The sequence below is a fragment of the Phlebotomus papatasi genome, chromosome 2 (genome assembly GCF_024763615.1).
Source record: "Phlebotomus papatasi isolate M1 chromosome 2, Ppap_2.1, whole genome shotgun sequence".
In the NCBI taxonomy this organism is placed as follows: domain Eukaryota; kingdom Metazoa; phylum Arthropoda; class Insecta; order Diptera; family Psychodidae; genus Phlebotomus; species Phlebotomus papatasi.
Genome location: NC_077223.1, coordinates 73884454 through 73906050, shown reverse-complemented (window position 1 = coordinate 73906050; position 21597 = coordinate 73884454). Strand labels below are relative to the sequence as shown.

The 21597-nt window shown below is 36.2% G+C and overlaps 2 protein-coding genes across 3 annotated transcripts in view; one reads left to right on the top strand and one right to left on the bottom strand.

The window, feature by feature from the left end:
- The window catches only part of LOC129804301 (uncharacterized), a 267476-nt gene that overhangs the window by 75321 nt on the left and 170558 nt on the right, over positions 1 to 21597 (top strand). For both annotated transcript variants that reach the window (XM_055851467.1, XM_055851468.1), the window contains exon 3: positions 157 to 366. In XM_055851467.1, the coding sequence (XP_055707442.1) occupies positions 157 to 366 (210 nt within the window). The remainder of the gene's footprint in view (positions 1 to 156; positions 367 to 21597) is intronic.
- Positions 9867 to 11305, bottom strand: LOC129804357 (uncharacterized). Its single transcript, XM_055851606.1, has 2 exons — positions 9988 to 11305; positions 9867 to 9914 (listed from the first exon to the last, which is right to left on the bottom strand). Exon 1 carries the CDS (start codon positions 11244 to 11246, stop codon positions 10428 to 10430), a length of 819 nt encoding a protein of 272 aa, XP_055707581.1. The 5' UTR covers positions 11247 to 11305; the 3' UTR covers positions 9867 to 9914; positions 9988 to 10427.

The window sequence follows — 21597 nt, the reverse complement described above, 5'->3', positions numbered from 1 at the left end:
AAACCCGACTTAATAAAATATGCCTGAAAACTTCAATGAAGACAAATTTCCCTTACTTTTACATGCAATTTATCTACTACATGATATATTTCATCGTGTAATTGCTGATGATATAATGTGAAATGTTAAAAACAAGATTTTTTTTTTATCTTGTAGGACGGTTGCAGTGTGGCGACGCTTGTGGACAGGTATCTGAGTCATCTCTATCCAGGCTACCATGACCATGTGCGTTCATTGCTAGTACGTCAGGCCCGTGATCTTCTGGTGTGCACCTTCCATGGGAATCTGAGTCGCTTCGAGGCAGAGTTTTTAGCACCAGGAGCCAAACTCATCGAAGACATCAAACGAGTCTGTTCATGTGGATCGGTAAGTTGATTATTCAACCATTCTTCATTTTCCAACTTTTCTCCGCGCATACGACACTTCCATAATCATGACAGAATAGTGTCCAATGATAAAATATGCTGATCACAGCATCAATTCAACTCACTAAGAGCCTTTGCTCTCGCTCCTGCTTTCCTCTGTATATGAGCTCCGATGGCAAAAAACTGTCAATTATGGGTAAAACACACGCATGAGTAACATTAACCGAATTGCATGAAGTGGATCTTCCATCAGAATCGCATTGTGATTGCAATTAGAAGCTGAGAAATGTAGTATTTCAGTAATTATTAGTCTACTCTTGTACACCTTCTCAAAAATAATGAGACCTCGACAAGAGTGACATATACTCCACCAGTCAAGACGATGGAGCGGATAATAAATAAAGTTATAACTATACAGAAAATCATATTATAATAAACATTCTACTTTTCATGTGGATATTCTTGTGGGTAATTCATCAAATTGACATCATTTTGTGCTCGTTTCCACATTTCAAACTCTTCGCTATACTCATTTGTATGGCACTAACGATCATCTCATAAGACTCAAATTGGTCACATTTATCCATGATTCAATTCCAAATATGTTTGAAAATAAATCATTCATTCATTCATTCATTTTCAACCGCTTATCCCTATTGGGGTCGCGGGCCCATGACATCCAACTTAGCAGCCCACGCTTGTCGATCCTCCGCCACTTCAGGAAGATGTTCGGGTTCGATCCCGAGGCGTTCCACGGCAAGATTCTGAATTTGATTCAGCCACCTTGTCCTAGGTCTGCCTCGAGGCCGAGGTCTCCTCACCATGGCTTGCATAGCTTTTCTGGGGAATCTTTCTTCATTCATGCGTTGAACATGTCCATACCATCGAAGTTGTGATCTCTCAACCCGAAGAAGCAGCTCCTCGACTCTTAGTTCCTCACGAACGGCCACATTCCTCACTCGATCTCTACGAGTGATTCCCTTAACCGCTCGAAGGTACCTCATCTCGGCAGCTTGTACTCGCGATCTTACCCTTTCGGTCATTACCCAAATCTCATGACCATAGGTGAGAATAGGAATGAACACAGCTTTAAAGACCGATAATTTAGCCGATCGACTAAGCTCGACCTTCCTCTTGAAAATAAATATGATGACAAAATCTCTCCAATTTCAAGATCAACAGGGTACACAGTTAAAAAGCAAACTTCTTATTTCACAATTTTTTACAAGATAAAACCTAAATTTGTATAGGAGAAACTGGGGCAGTAGTAAATATACGGTAGTTGTAAACATTGCAATTTTTTAATTAGATATTAGACTTCAAACGACGACTCCTATATGAACTTACAGACTATAGGGATCCTTGTCGACTGAAGAAATACTCACCATAAGTCCAAATAAATTTAGAAACAATTCAGTTAGTGTAACTACCCCATATTTACAGCTGTCCCTAACCGCTCACACTTCTAAATTTTTTAAAGAATTTTAAAATTTCTCGTACCTTGTATTAACCAGTATAACAATGTTCTACCAAAAAGATACTAACAATAAAATCTTTTACTATTTATACAATAGCCTCGGAATAGGAATAAAATATAGATGCCTCGTAATTCCATAGACTGGACTTACAGCTTTAAGGCAGAATCACATTACCAATAAAATACTCGCCGTATCCTCACAGTTTTTCGTTAATTTACGCATTTTCATTGCAATTATTACGCAAACTCTTGATTAACGTATTACCTTATCTCATACTCAGTGGCACTATGTGAAAATAATATAAGAAAATTGAAGAAATAAAACGAAAATTCGATAAACGGTGAGCAAAAAAAGTGTAAGAGAAATAATTCGTACAGTTTTTTTTTTGCTCATCGTTTATCGCATTTTCGTTTTATTTCTTAAATTTTTTTATACTATTTTCACCTAGTGCCTTCGAGTATGAGATAAGGTAATACAGTAATAGAGAATTTGCGTAAGAATTGCAGTAAAAATGCGTAAATTAACGCAATACGGTGAAAATTTTACTGTCAAGATTCTGCCCTTATCCTAAAGACACCTTAGTGAGAATCTGATGGGAAAGTACTCTGATCATTATTTTGATTATATTTACGGTAAGCTGTCTCTCAGCCTAAGCCGTAGATCTATCCAAAACACAATCTAAAGCATGCAGATGATAAATTAACCACAGTATATATATGAAAAAATATATGTATTTTTTCATATGTCGTATATTTTTCCATTTTGTAATGTCTGAAAGATAATTTTATTAGGATTTTTCTACGATCATGTTTTTTTTTTAGTTTTTTTTTAAGTCCAATAGCATCTCGCTGTTTCTCGCGCTATTATGGACTTAACAAACTCCACGGTCTCGGCCGGTTTTCTTCCATTTCCCCTCGAAATCCGGCAAGTTTTCAGATGTCTGACTCTTCTTCATGAGATTTTTCCTAAAAATTCAGCAGTATTTCTCATAATTTTTTTTTTGTTGGCCTCAAATCAATATCTAAGAAAGAGTAGGGGAGACCAGGGTACCTATAGCTAGGGGTAGAATTAGTCAGTGGATTTTTCTCGTTTTTCTTAAAATGTGCATCGAGCAAAGTATTTTTTAATGAAAGTAGAAACACATCCCCATATTCCCAGAAATATTTATAAGTCTGATCCAGTTATCCTACAATTTAGAAACATTTTTATAAAATGGGTATAAAATTGTAATTTTGATGTTACAGTTTTTGGACCAGCATTTGGTTTTCTGAGTTTTTAGTCAAGATTTCATAGTTTTACCTCGTTCCTGGTTAAAGAAACCCAATTAAAAAATATTTCTCACTTGGATAATAATTATCCAATTTTTTATATAAGATGATAAACACTGAAACAGCCCTCGGGTCAATTGTAGACACTCTTCCGTGGCGGAATAAAACTATCAATGATTTTTCACTAATACATGGATAATTGTTAGATGAAAAAGTACTATTGATATTCCAAGCAATATTTCCATTCGGATGAAAAATTTGTGAAATAGATTTTTTCAAGATATTTTCATCAATTTTGCCGCAATTACAAAAATGTGATAAAAAGTCGGCTAAAGCCTTTTTCTTTAGGTTTAAATGACATATTTAGCATCAGTGGGCTTCAGTGCATCAAGCAAAACAATATTAGGTATCTCCAGTTTAAAATTTCGTCTGGAAAACTGGTGGCAATTAGCACCCCAAAAGTGACTATATCTACCCAGGCCGGGGCACGTGTAGCCAATGTGTCATACTTTTTTAATTATCCTCTCTAGAAAAATTCAAGGATTTTAGAGCTTTGGACTATATTGTTTCATACAACCAATATCCTAATACTACTTATGAAACACAAAAACATTAGACAAACCTTATCATTTTTTCACAAACCACGCGCGAAAAAAAAGCTTCATTTGCTGGCCAATTCTACCCCGGTCTCCCCTACCCACGACGAATTCCCAAATTTCCCTGTAAGTCCTCATTTGGAGTAATGGATAGACAGTGTGGACCAAATTTCAGAGACAAATCACAGATTTGACCACTGAGGAAGACGAGTTGAAGCGTCGAAATCTTTGGCAAAGAATTTTGTGTTTTCCTGTCCTGATAGGATTGCACCCCCCTCCCCCTGTCGCATCCGGTCTGGAGGGAGTTCATCTCCTTGATCTTCGTATTTCTCAACCTTTCGGAGTGCAGGTTTTCCGCAGCCTTGGAATCCTTTGTGCAGATGATCGTTGAGTTTCCGCGACCTTGTTTTAGCACTTTGACTGTGTTTTTCGGTCCAATAGGGAGCAGCATGACCTTTGTAGGTTTATCAAACCATTTCTTCTCTTGATTTTATGGATCAAGCTCCAATATACCCCTATCTTTTTTCCCACATCACACATGGAAAGATTGAGTTGCTCTTCGAAAAGTTCAAAAACTCTCTTTGCCATCCTAAAACTCAGTCTTTCGGCTACTTCTTTCTGGCTTCTGAGCAACAGTCTTGAGTTCCTTGAACCGAATTATAATCTTCTTGAAGGTGTAGTGGAACACTACCCGGTCAATTGCGCGATCTCAGCATAAATCACATTTGGATTTTTGAGTTGATTGTCAACTTTTAATCTTCGCATGCTCTCGATCTTCTTGCACTAAAATAATAATAATAATAATAATAATGGTGGCACATAATAATAATGTAATTGAAGTGCTTTATCTTTTTAACTTTGAAAACTCATTATTAAATATTTTACTGCAGCATTTTAGTATACTACTTTATATTACTACTACTAGTATTAAGTATGCTACTAGTACAGTAGACTCTTCGATATCCAGCACTTCGATATCCGGGTGACAGCTGCCAAACACTGGCGGTTGATATATTCAAAATTATTTTCACTTAACATGAAGTTTGTCCAGAGTGAATTAAAGTATTATTAACATTGTATCGAAGTTTTTAATACATAATTGTGATAAAAAATGAAACATAAGCACACCATGAAGAAAATTCTCTTTTTCTTTGTCAGACAGAAAATAAATTCACACTGCACAAAATAGAAAAACCGTTGATCATTCAAAAAACCTAAATGTCATTTTGTCCCCGAGTCAGCCGGATATCGAAGAGTCTACTGTACTAGATTTACGAGATAAATCTCGTAATTTTTTGTTTTATTTACATTGAAATTGAGGAAATTTGAGGAAATATAAAGGTTATGTTTTCATGCCAAATTTGAATGACAATCATAATGCACAGTTGAACTCACTATTATCACTGTACGTTTTTTTTTACTGTGTATATAATTATGTTACGACAAAATACCCCACTTTTAGTAACTTTCTCTACATATTTTCAGAACAAAAATTCTTATACCAAATGCTGAAAATCTCACTTAAATCATCAATTTTATGTCTGAAATGAAAACAAAAATATCCGAAACAATTAAGCAATTTTCGCTTTCCTTTCAACAAGAATCTAAATTCGTGCAGTAGGAAAAAAAATGAAGAAAAATCTCGTGATAATCATCATACATGGATTGAATGTTAGATTTAAATCTCTAAAACCTGTTCCATGCTTTTACTATCAATAGAAAAATCTTTGAACGATAATTAATTTTATAACTTTCTTCCAAGACATTTCGGCTACGATGTATTTCACACTCTCAAATATTACACTCGTAATTTATATCTTGTGGGAATTCATTGAATGCTTCACCAAATGTTCAGGGATAATCTTCGTAGTTCTGCAATTCATCACTTAAATAGAGAGTGAACTTTTATTTTCACTCACACTAATGATGGTTATTTGTAATTTAGATTATAGGGTTAAATTGATAATCCTTTTCGTTTCTACATAATTCTCCAAAGACCCGCATCTTTTGTCCATGTTGCCGCGAAAAAGTTATTGTATAAGTTGTATACTTTAGGGAAGGATCAAAGGTTATCCATAGACAGGGGGATTCTTTAATTATGTTTTGACTATTAATCACTTATTCATACAATAATGTGAAACTCTTACAATAATATCATTGCATCACTATTACACAGCAATTATACTTGGGACAATTTACATGGAAGAATGCGTAATAGATTAAGATAAACTGAATGATGGGGATAAAAATTTAAAGACAATTCAGTTGCATCCAGACTTATCATTTTTAAAAGCATCAAAGAATTTAACCAAATCCTTGTGCAAATTGTCATATAAGTAAATAAAAATAAATTTACTGAAAGTCATTTTCGAAATGGGTATGCAAATTAAAGAGCAATATGTATTTAAAAGAATAAACATAAATTATTGAATCGCTCTCCAGTCAGTCTCAAGATACTATATAGTTACAAAAGAGCGAAGAATATCTTTAAAGGTGGTACTTGAGATTTTTTCCGATAACTTGTTGCATGCAATATTATGTGGAAAGTGGTTCATTGGGTGGTTTTTACAAGAGTAATTATTTACGTGGATTGTGAGAAGGTAGAAGAAAAAAAAAAGAAGAAAATCATCTTCCCCAATGTGAGAAACCAGTGCATTTAAGAATACTTAATTATTGACATGTTTATTTCTTAAACTTTACAAATTTTTATGATCAGATGAATGTGTATAATCTTTTGTGTGTCTCAAGAGAAGATCTCAACCAAGAGAGGTGGATTACCTTCTGGCTGAAGACCGTAATTCACCTGATGCACTGAATCGATGGAATTTCAAGAAGCTTTCACCCGATCAGAATCATCACTTTCGGCATTTCTTTGCTCTTTTTACACATTTCAATCCATTATATATTGTGCATAATGCAAATGATTTATGATTGTATCGTGGTAAAAGTATATTTGTCACAATTATACTAAAGCTGAAGATGAATATGTTATGGCATTTTCATAAAGAAGGAATTAACCTGATTTTATGCATAGTATTTTGAGTTCCTATTTTATTATAAAGTTTCAAACTAGAAATTTAGTTAAATAGTTAACCGTGAAAATGCCCCTACTGATTGAGTGTCTCATCTTTTTCAAGATACCAAAAAATATAATAACAATAATAAGAATAATAAGTTGTAGAGAGTAAAACTCTGCGATAATCATATTGTGCATTTGTGCAATATTATTTTCATTTTTAAATGTAATAGTTACTTAATTAAAAATTAAGAAAAAAATAACAAACATCAAATAAACTTCTCTATGGATTAAATTTCTTAGTTAAAAATAATTGAGATTTTATAACTTGAGTAATACTAGGTTAATTGAAGTTGAGAGTTCCTTTCTGGTATAGAAATATTGACACGGTTCGAAGGATCAAAATTTGATTAATTTATTTTGAGCTTAATATGATTAACTTCTCTGTAAAATAGCATCTCATTGGGATCTTTTTCTACTTTAGATAGCGCAACAATGAGATCAGCTATGTTGATACTTTTCATAACCTGTCAGTCTTGGAATATTTACTAAATAATTCGACTCGAAGAACCAACAATAGATAATTTATTTTAAATAGAGTATAATAGCCCTCCCGTACTACTGACACTAACACTGGTGGTGACTTCCTTTTTTTGGGAATCGCAAGTTCAGCATTCGCACTCTGACCGTGGTATCACATATAAGATTAATACTATTCAATTCAATTCAATTTATTGACTCACAAAACTTAGGGTAGTTCCCTCTTACAAATTTGTGGCATAAAAAAAATAGTTAAAAAAAAGGAAAATGAAACAAAATATAGCTTATAAAACAAATTAAGAATTTAAAGATGAAAAGAGAAATTAGCAAGGTCCATTCTGGAAGTGCTCCCTAATAGTGTCAGGCGATCTACGCTTCTGAGGAGCGAGAGAATTATACATAAAAACCCCTTTGACAAATAGAGTTCGTCTGGAGGACTCATGGTGTGACTTAGGGACAATCAGTCCACCGACTCTAGCCGACCCGCCAGGAGTCAAGAGAGAGGCCAGGTACCCAGGGCATCCCGATGCAATCAACCGGTTAAGAAAGATGAGAGCGCGCATATGAAGTAGCGAAAGAGTAAGAAAAACAGAAAGAGAAGTGTATAGTATTCGAAATTTCAGATGGAAAAATATGTGTGTTAGAAAGAGTGCACCCTAGTGGATTAATACGATGAGTAAGATATTACTGTTCGTATTTATTGCTTTCTGAATCGTATTACAGGCAATTCGAGCAATTTTCCATGCGTGCCAACTGTGATTCGGGAAGTTTTCGAGCGAAACGCGAAAGAGAGGCAAGATAAAACAATTGTTATCTTTTTTTTTGCATTATCGCAGTTCAGAAAGCATTAATCTTAATATTAATCTTATATGTGACATGATCATGAGTCTTCCCATGATACACTTATTCTACTACATATGGCGCCAGAGCGTCATACCACTCACTCTGAAGCAGGTCAGGGAGGCAACGTTCAGATCGCTCTGGCTGTAGAGAGGGTTGCCAACGACGGAGAGAATAACGACATGATCGCTACTTTGCCTTTGTCTGGCGGAAAATTTTCTACAATTCCTTGTTTAATTTCTGTATCTTACTACCTAACCTAAGTCTGAGTTTTGCAGAGATCAAACTTGCGATTATTCACCTTGTGATGACTTATACATTTCTGACGGATAGTAAGTTCCACAAGATATTCCCAGTAGACGGCACTGTTACCCGGATTCCAACCATAACATTTGGAAAAATTTAAGTCTACTACTGTCCTATAACGGTCAGATGGACAAATCGACAACAATGTTGCAGAAGATAATTACGCTAGTCTATTTTATTCCAATTGACAAAATGTCTACAATTTGAAATTTAGAAGAGCGTTGTAGTAAATTAAACGACTATTTACTACATTTTGAAAAAGATTGTCTCTAAATTCTCTCTTACATTTCTGAACTTAATATATTCAGTCTCTTTAAAATGTTTCTATATAATTTCTCCAAATCACAGACAATTTGATAGAGAAGCATCCACTCGTGTGTAAATTGTGGAGGCAGTTTTAAGTGCATTGAAGTTACAATGTAGAATCCATTAAATTTTTCAGCTTCTTGGCATTCTCTAAAAATCTCCTATGCCAACCATATGCGCAAGTTGACAGAGACAATCGTGACCGAGTGATTCCCAGGAAAAAGTTATAAATACACAAATTACTCGTTCGCAGCAGCACTGAGCAAAATACAAGAAGCAGAAAATGTTCAAATGCCGCAAAGGCTTGTATCTGCATTTTGTGTGTGGCTGATGAAGTTTAAAATAATAAGTAAAAAAAAAAGCCAGTGGATTGCACTTTAATTTGAATGCACATGTGGAAAAAGAAATGAATTCCTGTCATTTCACGTGATAAGAAAATACAGAAGTTTTGCATTTGAATTGTATGCTGAAATGAGAAATTGCCTTTCCTATATTCAATGATATATGCCAATGATTTGCTAAGATGCCTACACAAAATGCTTCTTGCTTGAAAAATTCTCTTTGGACACTCCCTTGGTCACAATGAATACTTTTTTTTATTTCAACCATGATTAATTGTAACTTTTTACCGGACTTCTTTGCGTGATATAACCCGGTTGACCAAAACTTTATTCTAAATTGATTAAAAATTTATTATGGTAGTCATTATGCGTCATTGCTTCACTTGGAAAAATATATCTTTTATTGTCGGTTTGCCCATGTAATCGTTAGGACAGAGGGATATTTGAATATTCTATTTGAAAATTTGAAATGAAATACCCGATCGGTAGGCGGAGTTTGAGGTTAAAGAGATCTCAATTACAAATGTAGCACGAATGCTACAAGTCCCAACCGCAGAACATACTGGAGCATACTTCATTAGTAACCTCCCGGAATTGAGCCCTATTGCGCATTTCAAGACAGCCACGATTTGGCGTCCTCCTCACTTCGCTAGTGAAGACTGACTGAGGAGACAATTCGATAATGCCTCCGGAATAACTCGTCAAGTACTCACAACCTCATCTAGCGAAACTATAACGATATCGTAAGTTGAGCTTAGCCGCTGTTATAACACCTGATGAGGATTTACCTATAATTTGTAGAAGAACCACCGAAAATATCAATCACCAGCCCTTCTACTTCTGCAGATAGTCTCTCACCTATTAAATTACAAGACAAAAACCGCTGGTAACTTGTTATGATGCCCTTTGGCCACCTCAGTGACGTGCTCACCTATTAAAAACACAGAAACTATTACAATCCGATCGAGTAGGATCAAAGTTTCTTTCCTCTGCTGCTGCAACTATCTCCAAGGATTTCACTGGACAATTTCCGGAATTAAAAACACTTTTATTTTCACAGAAATTATAATTTTATTCTTCACCTCGTGGATCACTTGTCTACTCACATGGAATTTTTGCCAAAGACTGGTCAAACTGTATTTTTTATACGGAAGTACCGATTGCGGTATTCAATGAGAGAGTGAAGATGATCTACAGGTTTTTGATAAATGCAATATTACCCAAGGGAACTTCAAAAAAAGCCTAAAGTTATACAATCATGTAAATTTAAATTTCAAATTCTTAACATCACTCCCCCTTTTTGAAGTTTACGTTTAGAATAATAAATTTTAGACCTTTTTTGTTTAACTTAAGAAAATGCAAAGACGCAATTTAATTTATTTCATTATCACGAACTGGTAATTTTATTAATTTTGTAATGGGTCTTGAAAAAGATTTGCCCTTGACTTTTACCTGTGCCACTCTCACCCTATTATCCTTGCCAGGAAAAACTTTCTCCACTAGACCCATTGGCCAATCCAAATTAGGTGCAATGTCTGATTTAACCAAAACAACGTCTCCTGGTTCGATATTGGGAGAGTCTCGGTTCCAGCAATGTCTCTGTTGCAACGTATGAAGATAGTCTCTCTTCCATCGGGTCATGAAATCGTGTTGCAGCTTGGTACATAATTCCCATCTATGCAAACGATCCGTCCTCTCTAGATCTTGTTGAACAACTGGTAGCTGTGTGAGAGCTCCCCCTGTAAGGAAGTCTCCAGGTGTCAAACTGGTTGGGTCTTGTGGGTCATCTGTGAGAGCAACTAGGGGTCTGCTGTTCAATACTGCTTCGATCTGGATGATCACAGTGTTCAGCTCCTCGTAAGTCAAAGACACATTTCCAACAATTCGTGAGAGATGATATTTGAAGGATTTAACGGCAGCCTCCCACAAGCCACCTTGATGTGGGGCACCCGGAGTGTTGAAGTGCCACTGAACGTGTAGCTTTGATGCGAAGTCTGACAGCTCTTGTTGAGCCTGACGATTCCTGAGCAACCTTCGTAACTCCTTCTCTCCCCCGACAAGGTTAGTGCCATTGTCGCTATAGATATGTGCTGGTAGACCCCGTCTTGCGACAAATCGTTTGAATGCAGCAATAAAGGCGTGCGTTGTTAACGAAGTAATGAGTTCGAGATGAACGGCCTTGACTGTCATGCAGACAAAGACTGCCACATATGACTTTTCTTGCACACCACCTCTGGGGGCCCTTTTGATCATAATATGACCCGTAAAATCGATCCCCGTATAACGGAATGGGCGAGTAAAAGAGACTCTCGAAGGTGGAAGGTCACCCATCAACTGCTGAGATTTTGGAGGCTTTAATCGTATGCATTTCACGCAAGAATGAATGATGCGCTTCACAGTGTTTCTCCCGTTCAAAGGCCAATATCTTCTTCTCAGCGACGCTAGCGTGAGCTGTGGCCCAGCATGTAGAAGCCGTTGATGTTCACGTAGCGCGAGTAAATCCGAAAGTTTTCCTTTTGGCAAAATTATGGGATGTCGAAGATCAAAATCCTCTGAAGACAGGCTTAATCGTCCACCAACTCGTAAGATTCCTTGAGGATCCATAAAGGGACGCAGTTTTCGCATAGGGCTAGGCAACGAATTCAGGCGGTTAGCCTTGACCAAATCACGAACATTTTTCAAGTGCCTTTTCTGATCCCACTTTAATATGCGAACTTCCGCTTCTTCTAACTCTGTGACCTGCAAATTCTCAGGAAAAATCATAACAGAATTTCGGGTTCGGCGTATTCTCATGCTCTTGAAAATGGCAACTGCTCGAAAAATCCATGCGAGAACTCTACTGATCCTCAAAAATGAACCATGGTGTTCCAACAGACGATCGTAAACAATCATGTCTGGATCCACTGTAGTTGATAATCCCATACCCGCCAAAGTCTCCGAACAACACAGGTTGGGTTTTCCCGGACAAAATTCTTGAGGCCAATTTTCTTCCGTCTTCAGCAACCACTCAGGTCCACTCCACCACAACTTATTAGAGGCAAGTGCCTTGACTCTGCTACCACGTGAAAGGACATCTGCGGGATTATGCGACGTAGGCACATGTCGCCATTGGGATGCTGTTGACAAACTCAGAATTTTGGATACCCGATGTCGTACAAATACCTCTCTTGGACGATTTGGCGAATGTATTTGATGCAGGATAACCATTGCATCAGTCCAAAAGAAACATCTTTCTATTCCCAATGATTTTGAGACAGCGTTCATTACTTGCGTGGCTAATTCTGCTCCACTGAGTTCTGCCTTTGGTATCGTCAATGTAATTTTTGTAGGAGTCGCACCCTTCTTTGATGGGATTGGCATGAGCCTGGACTTCGAAACCAATAAACTTGACGACCGAGAGGTATGACTATCTTCGCAAACCAAATAAATTGAGACTCCATAAGCGGTTTTCGAAGCATCGCAAAATGCGTGGAGCTCACGATGACTTGGATTACTGATTGTGGATATCCATCTTGTGATTTGGATTTGTTCAATATCTGCTAAGTCCGCAACAAACATTTGCCACCTTTTTTCCAACACATTAGGGATTGGAGTATCCCAATCAGCCTCAGTCTCCCATACGTCTTGCAGAATGATTTTTGCTATTGTGACAATCGGTCCGATTAGTCCACACGGATCAAAGATTCTTGCAATCGTTGAAAGAATATAGCGTTTCGTAGGATTTTCTCCGCTTGGTTGGTTGGTCACTCGAAAATGGAAAGCGTCTGTCTTTGGATTCCATAGGATACCCAAAGTTTTGGCTTCTTCATCTAAGACGAGTTCAGTGGAATTTGGAGTAATATCATCTTCTGGCTGTAGAACTTCTAACCTGTTAGTTCTGAATTTGGATAGCTTCATCCCTGCACCACCTAGAACATTTTCTAATTGATTTTTAGCATCTATGGCTTCGCCTATGGTTGGGGCAGAGAACAGGCAGTCATCCACATAGAAATTTTGAGTCAGGATTGAACAAGCCAAAGGAAACTCCGTTTTATTATCTGTGGCAATTTGATTTAGAACTCTAGTTGCTAAGTATGGAGATGCTGCTACACCAAAGCAAACGGTTCTGAACCGATAATCCACCATTTCTGAATTTTCAAACCAAACGAACCGATGATAGTCTCGGTGTGAGGGATTAATGAGAACCTGTAGGTACATCTTAACAATATCACAGGTTAAGACGACCTCATGTAATCGAAATCTCCACAAGATTGACACCAGAGTTGGTTGTACCACTGGACAGGCCATCATACAATCATTCAAACTCCTCCCAGACTTTGTGCGTGAGCTAGCATTAAACACTATCCGTATCTTGGTAGTTGAGGAATCATTCTTGATCACGCCATGGTGAGGAAAGTAGTAAGATGGCTTCTGTAATTCATCGAAAGGAACTTTCTCAATAATATTGAGGCTCAAATATTCTTTGAATATCCCATCATACTGGTTCAGCAATGCTGGGTTTTTTACCAATCTTCTGTTCAAGTAGTTCAGTTGACGCACAGCAGCCCCACGATTGTTATCTAGATCTTTCACATCATCCCTAAGTGGAAGTGATACTACATATCTTCCCTCTGGGTCCTGAAAGGTTGTGTCTTGGAAGTGTGCTTCAACTTCTTCATGTTCTGATTGAGCACCGAACTCCTTGGGGACATCCTCGATTTCCCAGAACCTTTTGAGTGTCCGATCTATGCTAGTCAATGTGGTAATGTTGCAAGAACCCACTACTGTGTAATCTGTGGAATAGCACGGACCTACTACCAACCAGCCAAAAACACTGTGTTGGAGCATGGGAAGACCTTCTCCTAGAACGTGTTTATCAAGCCCCAGGAATTGCCACGCATGGCTACCACCGATCAGCAAATCTACTTTCTGTCGCTTGAACCAGAGGGGGTCAGCTAACTGAAATTGTGGGGGTATTTGGATCCTACTGACATCTATCTCCCAATTCGGCTGCTCCCCAATGACTTTCATCATCACAAGACAATCCAATATATGGGTCTGGATTTCAGATTTGTCCTTGATCTGCAATCGAACCTGAGTTTCCTGTTGCGAGACTTGTGAAATTGACCCTACTCCGTCAACAATAAAATTTGTTCGGGTAAGTGGCAATTGTAACTTTTCGCACATGAAAGTGGAGATGATATTAATCTGGGATCCGGGGTCCAAGATAATTCGACAATATTCTTGGGTATTATTGTTGCCCAAAAGTTTTACAACAGCAGTTGCGAACAATACATGGGATCGCACCCCTCGTGATTTTCCCGCACAATTCAAACTAGTGGATGTTGAGGGACAGGGATTAGTACCAGTATCAGATGGGGTAGGGTTATCCAGTATTGAGAGTGGCACTGCAGTGGGATTTGGGCTTGTAAATGCATCATGAATCAAATGATTGTGTCTTTGCTTACAAACTTTACATGACTGATATGAACAATTTTTGATTTCATGACAATCGATAAGACAATTTTGGCAGAGCTTAAGATTTTTAACTGTTTCAAGTCTTTTCTTGGGTTGAAGACCCAAAAACTTCTTGCATTTATACAATCTATGTGGATTGACATTACAGTATTTGCAATTTTCGCGTTTCTGGTTTTCGGTTACATGAGAAGACACATGCTTTGACTTACTTGAGGACTGCTGCGGTGGACAGGACTCCATGTTCCGACACCTGGTGTTCAAGAAGTCATCAAAGTCCGCCCATGTAGGTGTAGACTGGGGCTTCTTTTCACTCCACAGTGTCCTGGTCTGATGGTCCACATGATTGAGAGTCCAGTGGATGAGCCAAGGGTCTCTTTCCGTGACTTGCAAAGCATTAATGGCCTCCAATGCTTGATTAGTAGATGATTGGAGTTTCCTTAGGGCTGAAGCATTCGGCTTAGAGATCACTTGTTGGCTTAAAAATGCATCCATATGTGCAGCGACTATCAACATTTTGTCATCATACCTCTTCACCAGGCGATTCCATGCAATATCGTAGTTCTCATCAGAGAACGGGAGTTTACTGAAGAGAGCCAAAGCCTCCCCATTGGTGTTACTCACAAGATATTGCATTTTTTGTGACTTTGTGAGCCGTGGGTTTTTATCGACAGAGGAGAGAAAAAGATTTTTGAAAGATTGCCAATCACAATATGAGCCCCCAAAAGAAGGAATTTTAATAGGCTCAAGTTTTGCCGATGACTCAGTAAAAAGAAGGTCAGTTTCGCTAAGAGAAGTATTAAGTTCCCTACGAGTCTCCAGCATTTTACTGAACTCCTCTCGCTGAACATCAAGAATTTCCTTGAGTCTAGACTCATCACTCAAGCGTTGCTGGCGCTGTTCTTTCAATTGTTTGCTCATTAAATTAAGCAAAGTCTCCAGACCTGAGCTTCCGGGGCCCGCTCCTTCTAAGCAAATAGAATCATCAGCGAGTGACCGTGGAGATTGCGATGAGATGGTTGCCAATAGCTTCGTAAATGCCATCTCAGTGACCATGCAGTCATCCAGAAAGCTCATCAATTCCTTTTGCTCTCTCTCTTTATCCTCCGGAGTGGTCGTGTCCTTGATAATTTCCATTTGGATTAATTGAAACTTTTGCTCCACCCGTCCAACCATATCACGGTGTGATACAATTTGCATCTCTGCATTATCTCTTTCAAGGAGGGTTGGATCATTCTGGAACTTCTCAAGCACCTTCTTGATGCTAGTAAGTTGACCCTTGTAGGCACGTCTACTTAGTTCCTTTTCAGGCATCGTGAAATCAAATTGTTCCCTGAAGGCGACGTCGGACCAAATGATGAGGATTTACCTATAATTTGTAGAAGAACCACCGAAAATATCAATCACCAGCCCTTCTACTTCTGCAGATAGTCTCTCACCTATTAAATTACAAGACAAAAACCGCTGGTAACTTGTTATGATGCCCTTTGGCCACCTCAGTGACGTGCTCACCTATTAAAAACACAGAAACTATTACAATCCGATCGAGTAGGATCAAATGATGAGGATTTACCTATAATTTGTAGAAGAACCACCGAAAATATCAATCACCAGCCCTTCTACTTCTGCAGATAGTCTCTCACCTATTAAATTACAAGACAAAAACCGCTGGTAACTTGTTATGATGCCCTTTGGCCACCTCAGTGACGTGCTCACCTATTAAAAACACAGAAACTATTACAATCCGATCGAGTAGGATCAAAGTTTCTTTCCTCTGCTGCTGCAACTATCTCCAAGGATTTCACTGGACAATTTCCGGAATTAAAAACACTTTTATTTTCACAGAAATTATAATTTTATTCTTCACCTCGTGGATCACTTGTCTACTCACATGGAATTTTTGCCAAAGACTGGTCAAACTGTATTTTTTATACGGAAGTACCGATTGCGGTATTCAATGAGAGAGTGAAGATGATCTACAGGTTTTTGATAAATGCAATATTACCCAAGGGAACTTCAAAAAAAGCCTAAAGTTATACAATCATGTAAATTTAAATTTCAAATTCTTAACAACACCCCTCATAGTCACCACCTCAGCTGAACAGTGAGTGGTACCTTTGGCTTAGAAAAACCTTTATTAGGAAGGGCTTTCTCCGTTCAACTACTCTAGGCTCAGCAGTCTTACTGCACAAGTCTGAAACTAGAATTTTAACTCATTAAATTTTTATAGCAGATAAATCCGATTATAAGAACACTTAGGAAATACTAGCGGATAACCGCTAAATTCATGCTCATTTTGTCAACTTTACATCACAGTGGCAGATCATTACCATACGAACATCAGCTGGTTTTTTGGCAAGCTCGATGTTTTAAATTTGAATATGAACAAAAAATTACAATTTACATGAGAAGGTCTGTAATTGTAATACGGCGTCTGTCTACGGCAGCCGCACCTAGACACCATGTATTTAGTCTATTTAATAAATAAATAAAATATTTAAATAGGAAGGGTTCCCATAGAGCAAAGCTTTCAGGTTTCGCACACACCCTGGCTTTAATGGCATCATATTTTTCCTATAATCCTTTAATGAATCTGACTTATTTATGGAATTATATTTTAATAGCTGCTTTAACCCATTCCTTACCATGGTATTATACATCATACGCAAATTGAGTGATTTTTGATGATTTATTTCTCGGCAATTTTTATCCGAATTGCTGTCGGGAATGGATTTTTAGTAACGTTAGTTATTCAATTATACTTGGGAAAAATAGTCCGACAGAGATGAAAATACATTTTGTTATTCTTTTCTTGCTTCGCCGAAGGTCATGCAAAATTTTTGCTCAAAATGACGGACGAAAAATACAACATCCCGTCGAATTTCTTAAAATAGGCCTCTTTCCTCTTTCCTGATTTGAATTCTAGTTGCCAATTGGTATTCTTGGATAGTTACTCTATCTAAAGCAATAGAGTTTGTACTGAATTAATGCACAGAATTTAAATTGAGTGATCGTTAAGATGTGTATTTGACAGAGGCTCCCCGCGCCCCCATATGAGATAATTTTTTTTTCCTTTCAAAGAAAACATCTATTAATCTGTAGGAAACTAATCCCAAAATATGAACATTCTATCTCAAGTATATCTGGTACATTGACTGAATGGGTTAAGTCACAAATTTCCTGAAAAAATTCTGGTGAGATTCCTTAAAGAAATAATGGAAAAATGTAAAAAAAAAAATCACCCAGGACTGTGTGCGATGCTTGAAAGCCTTCCCCTATCCGCATTTTTTTTCGTTTTTTTTTGTAAAAAATTAGGATTTTTACAGAACAATCAAAGGTATAGGAATCATTTCATATTAATTCAATTGTTATTAATGGTCAGCTGGGATGCAGAAAATTTTAGGTGTTCATAAGATTGTGAGTAATATTGAGGTTTCTAGTAAACTCGTAATCTTATATTCAGTTCCGGCCAAGGGGTGATACAGTGGGTTAGGGCACTATCTTACTACACAATTGATTTTACGGAAAAACACAATGTGCAATTTGTTGCATTAGTAGCTTTTAGTCTTAAATAATCCATAGTGCTACACAGAATTGTGTAAAATATTGTAGATATGATATACATATACAGAGTATACAGACGTGTATTGTCAGTTAATATTTAATCTTGGTGAATGTGAAAGGAGCTCAGTTTTGGTATGAAGAAAATAATCAAGACTCATATGTTATAATTTTATTCATTAACTAAAAAGGAGTAGTGCAGCCTTGCCAATTCTTTCGCTATGGTCATCTGTAATTTCAGTGATATTTGGCAGAAGTTGTATTTGATTTTGATTGGCAAAATTATTGACCATTCATTCAAATAATTCATTCACAATTTATTGCCAAAGTATAGTAAGGCAAAAGAAGGTTATCAATTTTCCAATTATTGACCAAATATATGAGACAAGTATTGCAACATACAGCGTGAAACAGAAGTGTTTAATAGGCATTTTACCTCAAGGATCATTTATTTAAAACATCAAGTGACTGTGAAATAGCTTAAGAAATATTATTCCACTTTTTTTTATGCAAATAACTGGAAGCTGTAACTTGCTATAAGAAACAAGTGAAATTGAATACTCTTTCCATTACAATATCTCTAAAAATTTCTTCAAATTATTTATTGTTTTTTCTGTAATTCCCAAGAAATATTTATATGAAAGGATTATTAAATTACAAATAATTTATTTGCTTATTAGTTTAATCATATTGTTTTCATTTTAAGGCAAAACTTTTTTTTTTAATTTTTGAACAAAATTGAGAAAGAAAGAAAGCGCAAGGCTACCAGTCTGATTGCTTAAACTACATCAACTAAATCCCATGTGAACCAAAATATAGACTTGAAAATTGTCGAAATCAATCACGTTTAATGAAATCAAGAGTTCAATAAAAATATTATTTTAAATTTCAAAATCTCTCCCCACATAGTATGTCGATCATCACGAATACGTTGTCTTATATTTCCTTTAAAAAAAAATAGTTGAAGATTAAAATAAAACTGCAGCCATATGGTGGCTTGATGGCTATTGTATGTAAGAAATTTACAAAATGAATACGCAAAGTAGAATAACATTGATTTGTCTTACAAACATACTCTACCATTAGACTCACTTTATTATTGCATAATTGAAGAGACCGGAGAAATAAGTGCATCATTTTATTAAACACGCAAGTACATTTTATGCTGAGATTTGTGAAGGCGATGAGATGAGTCAGAAAATCATGAATCTCAAGAGATTTTTTTTTGTATTCCCCTCCTTTCTCAATTGATCCAAGGTAAAAAGTTGCCGCATATGCTTAAATTAGAAAAAAAGGTTCATTCCTAACCATAAAATTAATTGAATTACAAGTGAAGCAAAATTGACAGTAATAAATTGCTTTACTTACATTATATTATATTTCCTTTTTGTTAAGTAAATCTCGTTTTATTAACATTAAACTAAACCTGTAGTTCTAAGTTTTTCTTAATTTCTTTGTATGATATATACTGAAAGTGTAAAATGGACTTCAGACTAGAGGTTTAGCCCAGTTCCCGAAGGTCTCAAAATCGTAAAGGGCGAACAATTTAGTTGCCTAATAGGTCACTTATCTTTAATAATTCAATCCTAAGTAAAATTCCTCCAAAGAATCGTGATTGATAAGAAATTAGAGCATTTAAGCCATTTGGCTAAGCCTTAAGCCTGAAGATCGTATAAGATGGGGTACGGAATCATGTCTATTTTAGAATTTTGAGATTTTCTCACTGTTTCAGATGACCAAAATGAAAAGGAGAACCACGAACAAGTAAGTACAAGACCTTACATTCGAGAATACTTATTCGTTGTTTTTCCCTTTTGCCATCTGTTATGAAATCTCAAAGTTCCGAATTAGGTATGGTTCCAAATTACCCAATCTTAGTCTAGCGTAATCTATAAAGTTTTAAAAGTTAAGAAATTTCCATAGAAAATAGGACAATATTTCTGAGCGATTTCGAAAGATTTATCAAGGTTTTTTTTTAGACATTCGTTACTTAAATATTGAAAATAGTTTCTTCCGATTTTAACAACTCTAATGGTCAAAATAGACTCAGGCTGATTCTCGAGAATATTTAGCTTGTAAAATTTGGAAACAAAGGATTAAGTTAAGGAAGGTTATGTAAAGGATCTCTAATTGATGATCTTAAGTTCTCAATGTATAAGAGTTTGACATAAATCCTTGCTGTCAAATTTTGCAAGCTTAATTCTCTCGAAGATCAGCCTGAGTCTATTTGGGCCATAACGGCGCCCTTACGAAATTTAGTGTACCCAAAAGCTGTAACGTTTTACGAGACATTAAATATACGCTATTAGTTGTTAAATTTAAGCAATTGGAATGTGAACTATGACTATTTTTATATTTATTTTTGGATCTCCAAATCTCGTATGAAAGGGGTATCAAGATTTTTCATCGAAAGACTTTAAGGCAGGACCACCATTTTATTACAGAGTGAAAAATTGTAAATTTATTATAGAATATATTTAAACGAAATCTTAAAGTCTCAGCAAAAAAAATCGGACACAACATCCCACAATAAAAAAAAATAAATAATCACTTATTAACAAATTCTTACACTGATTAATTTCCAATAATTTACAAAAAAAATTATATTACCAATAATGAATGCATAGGTGTACAAGACTGCATAGTCTCTTTTCATTAATTTTCAAACATCCAGCAAAGTCATCTCACTGCTATACTTCATAATCTCCTCCTTCATGTCAAAAAATCTGTGTATTCTAAATTGATTGCTCAATAATTCGGTGTCTACTAAAGCGGACCTCATATCATCATTCTTAAAGTGAATCATGTGGAAAGCAAAGTGATTATTACTGTCGAACATAATAACTGTGGCAAGTAACTTTTACTCTCTTTAAATCATCCGCAACAGTCAAAAAATGCAGGTGAACATAAAAACAATTTGTAGTTTGCTTTACATACCACACATTTCAAAGTGAAATTTCAAATTCAATGTGTACAATGTGTATAGAAAAAGCGAAGAATTTCAATTTTCTTTCGCCACTTTGTAATTGAGCTTGTCTAATTTTGATATTTTAATAATTGAAAATCGTGTTGAATTATATGAATCAATATCTTATTTTAGCACATTGTACAAATGAGAGTAAAATTTATTTTCACTATGAGTCAAATACATTTTTTTTTGTTCTTTTCCCTTTTTGCCAGACCATTTAAAGTGTCTTTGAGGCGCCGACCAATGAATATGTTTCTAGCAATTATTAATGATCATCGAGGGACAATGTCATTCCGTTGAGTGTATCTTTAGTCACCATAATATCTTACATAGAGAAATTAATAATTTTGTCGTCATGTCTATAACTGTGTAGTGAAAGACACAATTTTATTTATATCTTTGAGTTACAATCCAGAGATAGAAAAGAGTTCAATAATATATTAAATTATTGGGATGCAAGCTACTTTTATAAACATCTTAAAAAGTTTATTACTTTCAAAAAGCTATCGATCATTTTAGAACCTTTAACTTTTCCCTACGAAGAATTAAACTGGTTTT